An 8,535-nucleotide genomic window follows, 5' to 3' on the forward strand; every position below is an offset into this window, starting at 1 on the left:
CCGTAAGAGGAGATCAATAGGAGAGACCCCATAGGAGGGACCCATAGGAGGAACCCCATCATGGGAGGGGCCCGTAAGAGGAGATCAATAGGAGAAACCCCATAGGAGGGACGCATAGGAGGAGGAACACCATCATGGGAGGGACCCATAGGAGAGAACCCATGGAAAGGGGCCCCATGTGTGGTAGAGCTGGCGACGTCTCGACGCGTCTCGTCCACTCGGCTGCGATGGGCGCAGCGGTAAAAAGGACCCGGAAGAAGTTGTGTACTTAGCCGGGAGGCGCACAGCGCACCGTCACGCTCGCCCGGGGCCACCGGAGCACACCCCCGTGGCGTGTGGCCGGGAGCCTGCGGTGAAGCGTATGCGAGTCATGCTCCGCTCCGCCCCGCCCCGCCCCATCCGTTATGCCAATCCAATGACAAAAGCCCCGGCACAGTGGCGAAACGCAATTTATATTGTTGTCAACTGCATCGTAGAAAGGGACGGGGAGGTGAAGGATTATGCGATTGTATGGATGGAGGGAGAAGGAAAGTGTTGTTGTGACGACCGTTTTGTCAGGTTATTCGTGTCCCCCTCCAGCCAGAGACGGCCGGGAGGGAGACTAAAAGCACACTGCTCCAAACGTGTCACACCCCATCGCCATAGTCAACTACTACACTATTTATTGATTGAGGACACACATCACAAAAGTTTTTCTTTACCGAGATGGTTATTTTGTGCTGCAGGTGTTCTTCCACGGCAGCGACATGTCCTCGCTGCACGAGCACATCCACCCCAAGCACCTGCCCACCCGCTACGGAGGCACGCGCCACGAGGTGCCCTACACCGAGTGGCTGGACGCCATGCGCACCAGGAACGTGTTTCGGAGAGGTACGTACTTTCGCCCGGTGCCACAGAAGTAGGCTTTGCTTAGAAGTGGCGATGGAGGGAGGTAGAGGTGAAGGAAGGGGGGTATGGATAGAGCCCCCCTCTTCCCTCACCCTCCTCCACCTCCTGTGCAGACCTTGCACGGACTCACACCTGTCGCCTTTGTCTTGTGTTGCAGAGCTCAAAGGACTGGGATACAAAATCGATGAGGATCCTTCCCTGGACTACGTCTGAGGCCGGAAAACACTTAATTATTTTGGATCGAGGAATGTCCTTTCCCGTTCACTTATTTGTTATCGCGCCAAAATTAATATTAGCCAATTGATCAAATTAATCCAATAAGCCATGTTATAACTATTATCGTACACGCGAGGGATCATCCAGAAAGTACGTCCGTTTTTCTCATATTCATATGCGAGCTAAGCGCCTGCGAGACTCCGGGTAGGCCACACCACAGTACATGAATGCCCTACAGGCAAGATGTTGCCTACCGACCAGGCGTCATGAGACCTTGCAGAGGTGGAACTACTTGGCATGTTCGTAGCGGCGAATGACGGACGTACTTTCTAGATGATCCCCAAGCTCATGACATTACATTTATAGTTTTCTTATTACTTCCATGATAAGCGATCGCGTGATATTGTCGAGAGCACCATGTTGCTGGGACTATTAGTTCAGTTAATTTTATGTATTTTTTTTAGTCTGTAGGTATTTTAGCTGTAGTAAGAGTGTGGGACATCTTACAGTGTGATTTGTAATTATGTGATATATATAGACTATTTTTTAAAACAATTTGTGATTTGAGTATATCTGATTAACATTGACATTTTTGTATACTTTCGTGCAGTAAGGGGGCCAATAAAATAAAAATATTGCTCAGAGTTTTATGAAAATATTCCCTTTTTATTTAAAGCTCAGCAAAGTTTTTTTTTTCAGAGGTTCGATATGCCCTCTCACTCAGACTCCATGTCGCTGCAAAACATCAGAGTCGAATTATCACAGGCGGTTCAATAAGTCTTATCGACAGGCAGTGCTTTTCGGAAACGCAATGTGCTGGTCTCGTTACCCCGTCAGCATTGCGACTCCTTCATGGTCACAATTTATTTTTTTTTGTTTTGTTTGTTTTTTCCACTCAATGATGGCCGTGGCCGTGCAGCGACACGTGCGCGTTGAAGCCGTTGTGCTTGTCGGCGGTGTAGTGCACGGTGCGGGTGACGCCGTCGGGCTGCACCAGCGAGTACTCCCCGGACACCACCCCGCCGTGCCCGGTCTCGGAGGCGCTCTTCACGTCGCCGGTGTGGGGGTCGTGGACGCCGTACTTGTAAGAGTACTTGCCGTACGACAGGTCCTGCGGGGGAAAGGAGAAGGGCGCGAGCAGTCAGAAAAATTCAAGAAAAAAAAATCAAAGGGAATTCAAGAAAAATCAGAGAGCTCCTTACGCTGCCGTGGGGCTCGTCGTGCAGGCTAGAGTACGAGTACGTGTCGGCGTGACCGTGGCTCCCGGAGTAGCCCCCGTAGCCGCCGTAGCCCCCGAGGCCGAGCTGGGCGTTGGTGGTGGCCAGGGTGGCCAGCACCACACAGGACGCCACCAGGATGTTCATCTGCAGCAGAGAGGTGCACACGGAGCGGAGCGTCAGCCAGCACGACACACACATACCTAGGGATTTTCCTTCCCCGGAAAAGTATTTTTGGGAAAGTTTAAAGGATTTTTTTTTTTGAAAAATCTCTGAATTTTTCCTATAGAAGTTTATTTTTTCCAAACTTTTTTGGAAATATTTCAATTTTTTCCATTTTTTTCTGGAAAAGTTTGGAATTTTTTCCGAAAAATTTCCAATTTTAAAGTCCCTACACACACACCACCTGCAAGCTACTGGGGGGTAAACACTGCCTTCCTTACCTTGCGGGAGGAGGCCATATTGCTTTCTGCTGCTGCTGCCCGGGTGCACCGCGACCTGCTCGGAGAAGTGAGTGCTGAGTGAGTGTGCCCTGCCGAGGCGCGCGCCGTTCCTTTTATACGGGGGGTGGCGTTGGCGTGCGTGCGCGTGCGGTGCACGGCACCACGGCGCCGATGGGGGCGGGCCCCGGGCCGGGCCAGGCCCCCGGGCCCCGGGCGCAGCGCGCTCTGCTCTGATAGAGCATTCCGTGTGTGGAAAGAGCGGGCGCGCCGGCCGGAAGGATGATGGCGAAAAGAGCGAGGAGTAAGTGCAGTGCAGTGCAGTGCAGTGCAGTGCGGACCGCTCTGTCCATCGCACGCAAGCTGCACCCGCGAGCCCGCTCACACACACACACCATTTATGCCTTCCCTGCTGCTGGCGGCGCGCGCGCGGCCTGGATCCTCGCCTATGGATCCGCCCCCGATTCAACAGAGGGTGCCCCGCCCCCCCGAGTGCCACAGAAAGTGGTGATAGCGGGAATGAAATCGCCGACGGGAAACGTTCGCCGCGGAGTCGTCGTGTCCGTGTGTCACACACACGCGAGTGCAATGACGTCAGTCGATGACGACGCCCCCGACGTCGTCGTCATCCTCGTCCGGTTGCCGTCCGAGATGACTTTTTCCAGCGATGAAATTATGACAGCATATTCGGGAAGTACTATCCACTTACCCACTTACACGGCCGAATTCAACCACTCTGCGAAAAAAGGAAACAGTTAATGATGACATTGACACCAAGTTGACACTCTTCAACGTTACCCGTCCGGGTTTAAACTGTTCCGGAGGAGCGCGCTCTCCAGTGCCAAGTATTCGCAGATGGCGCCACTTCCTGCGAATAATCGCATTTCGTAAGTGATGTTGTTGTCTGTCACATGTAAACTGCGACGTCAACAGTCTTGTTTTGCTCAACTCCCTAGGACGTTCGACATTATTAAGTCGGCTTGATTTTCTCGCTGTAGTAGCAGAATGCATAAATGAAACTGTTTTCTGATAGGTAGCAGTCGTTCATTTTTGTTCAGCTCCAAGGGGGGCGTTGATATAACCTGTGTCAGCTCAGCTGTGCATAGTTCAAAGTACCACAAAAATAACAGCACTTCAGATTGTCTCGGTTTCCGTCCACAGATTCTAGTAAAATCGTGCCATTTGAAGTTCCTATAGTCTTTCGAATGTCAGATGAAGAAGGAGATGCTTTGTCAGTGATGTTGCATGGGAACAAAAGATTGGAGAAAAACAATGAAAATGTTACGTGCAATGGGAATAGAAAATATGGGTAATGAGTTAATTCTGTTTTCCTAAATGAACTTGTTCATTAAATTTTCCCCCCAACTAAATTTCTTTGTTTTCTCTAGAGATGAGTGGGACGAAGTATTTCAACTCGCTGAAAGTGGGCTCTCTAGCCTCCAAACACATGCAGTTTCCATGCGTCTTCAAGGATCAAGGATAAGAAGTGTGTATTGGCGGCTTCTTCTAGGGTCTCTACCAACATCTCCTTCACTCTGGATCTCAATATTACGTCAGCAGAGAAATTCGTACAGACTTCTTCATCAAAGGTTAACAGTGGACCCTCATCAAGCCAATATTGAAGACAATCCACTGTCTCAGAGTACCTCTGTGAGTTTGACTCTGAAGTATGGGTGGACTGTTCCTGGCATAATTTCCCTAGAAGATTATTTTTGGTTTCTCTTTTAATTGATACAGAGTATATGGCACCAATATTTCTGTGACAAGGAGCTGCGGGGTCTTATCAGACAAGATGTTATACGCACTTTTCCAAATGTGGTCTTCTTTCGGTCAGAAAGTATACAGTCAACCATGGTCAATATACTATTTTGCTATGCCCGAGAGCATCCAGAAATTTGTTATCGTCAAGTAGGTTGCATACATATCTAAATACTTTTCAAGACGTTCTTCCGTTTAAAAGTTGACAAATAAGTAAACATTATTGCCCTTCATATTTTTGCTCTTAAATATTCTAGGGAATGCATGAAGTTTTAGCACCTTTACTCTATGTAACACAAGAGGATCAGAAGTCTCTCTTACGTGCCCGTGAATTATCCTCAGTAAGGTGCGTGCTCTGATTATCTTCATAAGATAAAAACCTTATTCAAAGCATGAGAAGAATAAACTGACTTTTTTTTTCTTTTATTAGTGACCGTGCAGCAGAAATCCTGGATCCAGCTTGGTTAGAGGAAGATGTTTAGTGAGTAGCCTTTTAGCTTAATTCACATTTATACCATAAACTTCCTAATTACTATTTTTCAAATGTTTTAGCTGGTTGTTTTGCAAGGTAATGTCCCACCTTGCTGGAAGTTATAGGGTGCGTAATATGACCCCTCTTTCAAATGGTCAATTCCCCAATTCCTCTGTGATATTTAACAGTGAATCAATTGTAAGTGTGCAGCTAATCTAAGAATATATACTTCAGTACTTTTTCATTCAAGCTAAACTACTATTCCTATACTTTTTCCACTAGAATGTATCCGAGACAGAATTGACAAGAAGATTAGTCCATATAAGGGATGATTTGCTCTCTGAATTTGATAAAGAACTATATCTTCATTTAAAAAACCTTGACATACCGTTTCAAGCTTTCGGCATGTAAGTCTGGCTTTCTGAAGTTAGTTAATTATTTGTCATATTTCATGTTACTTTACTAACAAAATTGTTATACCTTCCAGACGTTGGTTACGACTTCTATTTGGCCAGGAGTTTGCTCTTCCGGACCTTTTGTATTTATGGGATTCTGTGTTTTCGGAAGGGGATGGTCTTGTGAATTACATAGTAGTATCGATGCTGTCGGCTATCAGGGAACAATGTAATTATTAATCACATGCAATCTACTGTATAATGTTCTTACTTTTGTCTCAAATGATAACCGTATCGAACATTTTCTTTTAGTACTTGAAGAAGATGACACTGATTGTTTGATGTTGCTCATGAGATACCCACCTGGAGTAGATGTCAAGGTTGTGGTTGAGAATGCTCTTCAAATGTGGAAGCCTGGGGTACATCCTTTCCAAATTTAAGTGGTTTAAATATCTCTGTCAAGTATGTTGATATTAAATTGTGTATTTTTCCTTCAAACAGAAATATTCTTCATGCAAGGACAATCCAGGCAAGAAAGAACAAGTAGAAAATTTTAACATTCAAAGACAGAATGCTATCCCAGTAAAAACAATCTCTGGCCGGTATGAGCAAAATTGTTATTTACACTTTATGCTTTTAAACTAATTTTAGACCGATGACTTTCAGCTTTGAAGAATATGTTTTCCTACAAAACATTTGTTTTGCTTACTTTTAATTTTCTTCTTTTAGATTCAAGAAGTTAAGCTTGTGGTCTCAAAAGAAAGAATTGCAGTCTTCATCATCTCAATTCTACGCACCTGTCACATATAATAAAGTTACTGTGTCTCAGAAACCTCCATCTCGTCCAGAAAAGATTGAGGGAATTCAATCTATTGTGGAGGGCTTTACTTTAAATGTAAGTATTTGCCCCAGTTTTCATTGTACATTCATGGTCATGTTTAATTCATAAATATTTTGTTTCACAAATTTCATTCCATCATTATAATATAGGATCCAATGGTAACCAGGGCAGAAGTTTGCCACCTTCATAATCTCATATTTTATGTTCATACTCATTTGGAACGTCATCATGCCACACTTGAACATACTGTACCACCAAATATGCCTCCTGCTGGGAGAGCAGCTTTAGATGGTATAAAACAGGTATGAATCATCGCAATCATATTTTATGATTTCCCTTGAGTTACAATCACAAGTAGGTTTGTTTTTTGTATTTCAGCTGTGCTCACAGTTAGGGCGATCATTGCCTGCAAAACCAAAGCCTCCAGAAGTGGAGGCAGCATTTGAAGCACAGCCGGCCCCAAGAATGACTTCGTCATCAGAGAATAGGAATCCCTCAAGTGAAATGCTAATACATTCAGAATGCCCTTTGGAGGAAATTAAAGTGTATGATGGTCAGTTATTAACATCATATATACCATTAGACAATCCTCTACAAGCTTTATGCCTCCACTTCTCAGAAAAGGATGTATCTCTTCATATCTCTTATCGCAGGGTTTTAGGGGCTTGACTGATCTAGTCATGTTTATTTTATGGCTAATTTTTCTTTGCAAACCTTTGCATACCTGACACTCTGGAAATTATATGTTTATTAATTTAAGAATGTAAAAGGAATACCTTTTACAAGGAGTAAACATCATCCATATTTTTATTTTTTTTTAAATACAGTACTTGAGTTTTAGTTACTGTCAATGTGCTAGTCTGTGTTTGTAGTAGCCTATCTATCGTTTTTATTGATTCTAATGGATTTTTTAAAATGTTGTTCAGAAATTTATAAAGAATTATTATCACATGTTGATCTGGTTCTAAACCTTGTGATGGAGTGGTTGACTGTTTTCAGTTCTCTAAAGACTGTTACTGTGAGAGCTTCTGTTCATAGCAAAGCAATGAATATTGGCTGATTTAATAAGCTATAAAATAGTTCTATTTTCTATGGAAAGTTCAGTTTTGAACTGCTCAGTAATTATTTCTTTATCTACATTGAGAATTCTATAAATGTATTATATAGTTAGCCTGTCAAAAGAATACTACTGTAACAAGTGGTGGAGAGGGCAACAGCACTTCTTTGGTCATTACGACTAAACTAGGTATGTGATATTGAACTGAAATGGCATTTTTGGGATTTTAACAGTATGTAAAGAGTTGCTCACTTCTTACTCAGTAAGGTTTTCATCAATATACAATGAGTATTGTTTCTCTGATTTCATTGGAAAGTAAATTGGTTTTAATCGATGTGGGTAAAGTATGCAATAACTCTGAAGTCTATATTGATCATGTATTATTATATGTAGGGTGCTCAGAGATCAAAATAGTTACCATTCTTTTTGTAATCTTGGTCTCTGATCAAAATTTTTATTATAATTTTATCTGTATGCTTTTATTATTTTTGTGGAAGTGTATTCCACTTTCTTCGAAGTAAACTTGTGAAGACATTCCTCATTAGTCATCCAAGTGCGCCATTGTGCCATCATTTTGTTGCACGGTCAGCCTAGTGCTGCTACTCAAAGACTGAAAGAATGTTTGAGTATTTTTTTCATTCATCTAGTTTCACAAAAGTTTCTTGGTATTTTTGTCATGTTTCCTTGTGATTTGAGCTGAGCTTCTTCTCATGATTCATTGTTTTGTACTCATATGTTGAGTTTGAGTGATATAAACTGAAGTTATCAGAAAATGAAGTGCCAATCTTAAATTTTCCCTATTTCATTTATCAAATACGTTTTAGAGAAGACAATTCTCAAATGCGACTCAAGAACAACATCAATACTGAAGCAGCATTAGAGTAACGACATGAAAGGAAGATTTTTATTCTGATTTGGTAACCATACATTACATTCTTTTAAGATGTACAATACTACATGATAAAATAAAATGCTGCTGTCAACTGGCGCATTTTCTAATACCACTAGGGTAACTTACGCCTCAAACCTTAAACCAGGATTCCCAAATGAATTAAGCTTTTGTTTACGAATCACACGGGTGAAACGGCCTGTCATCGAACTTTCACAGTTTATTCAATAACTTTCATACAACCCTGTCAGGATATCCCCTGTATTCCCCTGTATACCCCTCAGTAGACGAGGTGAGAAGGACTCTAAGTAACAGTTCTACTTTGTCATTGCACAATGACAGCTCCAATCTACACATTAATT

General features: G+C 43.1%; 3 protein-coding genes across 3 annotated transcripts in view; 2 read left to right on the forward strand and 1 right to left on the reverse strand.

Moving 5' to 3' along the window:
* Positions 1 to 1,760, forward strand: part of LOC113217401 (alpha-tocopherol transfer protein) — a gene marked incomplete in the record, with an annotated part of 13,546 nt that extends 11,786 nt beyond the window's left edge. Inside the window, 2 exon segments of the mRNA XM_052269542.1 lie at positions 726 to 870; positions 1,046 to 1,760. Coding sequence (XP_052125502.1) covers positions 726 to 870; positions 1,046 to 1,101 — 201 coding nt within the window.
* On the reverse strand, positions 1,750 to 2,955 carry LOC113217402 (cuticle protein 19-like). Its single transcript, XM_026437291.2, has 3 exons — positions 2,765 to 2,955; positions 2,307 to 2,468; positions 1,750 to 2,215 (listed from the first exon to the last, which is right to left on the reverse strand). The coding sequence occupies exons 1-3, from the start codon at positions 2,780 to 2,782 to the stop codon at positions 2,000 to 2,002; spliced, it is 396 nt and encodes a 131-aa protein (XP_026293076.1). The 5' UTR covers positions 2,783 to 2,955; the 3' UTR covers positions 1,750 to 1,999.
* A 668-nt stretch (positions 2,956 to 3,623) lies between these two features.
* On the forward strand, positions 3,624 to 8,057 carry LOC113217415 (TBC1 domain family member 5). The gene is made up of 14 exons (XM_026437310.2): positions 3,624 to 3,794; positions 3,923 to 4,070; positions 4,150 to 4,411; positions 4,499 to 4,669; positions 4,777 to 4,865; positions 4,950 to 5,000; positions 5,072 to 5,189; positions 5,274 to 5,398; positions 5,479 to 5,615; positions 5,699 to 5,805; positions 5,888 to 5,988; positions 6,116 to 6,281; positions 6,377 to 6,529; positions 6,606 to 8,057. The coding sequence occupies exons 2-14, from the start codon at positions 3,967 to 3,969 to the stop codon at positions 6,894 to 6,896; spliced, it is 1,875 nt and encodes a 624-aa protein (XP_026293095.1). The 5' UTR covers positions 3,624 to 3,794; positions 3,923 to 3,966; the 3' UTR covers positions 6,897 to 8,057.
* Positions 8,058 to 8,535: the final 478 nt, after the last annotated feature.

The sequence above is a fragment of the Frankliniella occidentalis genome, unplaced genomic scaffold (genome assembly GCF_000697945.3).
Source record: "Frankliniella occidentalis isolate FOCC.00 unplaced genomic scaffold, Focc_3.1 Scaffold95, whole genome shotgun sequence".
Lineage (NCBI taxonomy): Eukaryota > Metazoa > Arthropoda > Insecta > Thysanoptera > Thripidae > Frankliniella > Frankliniella occidentalis.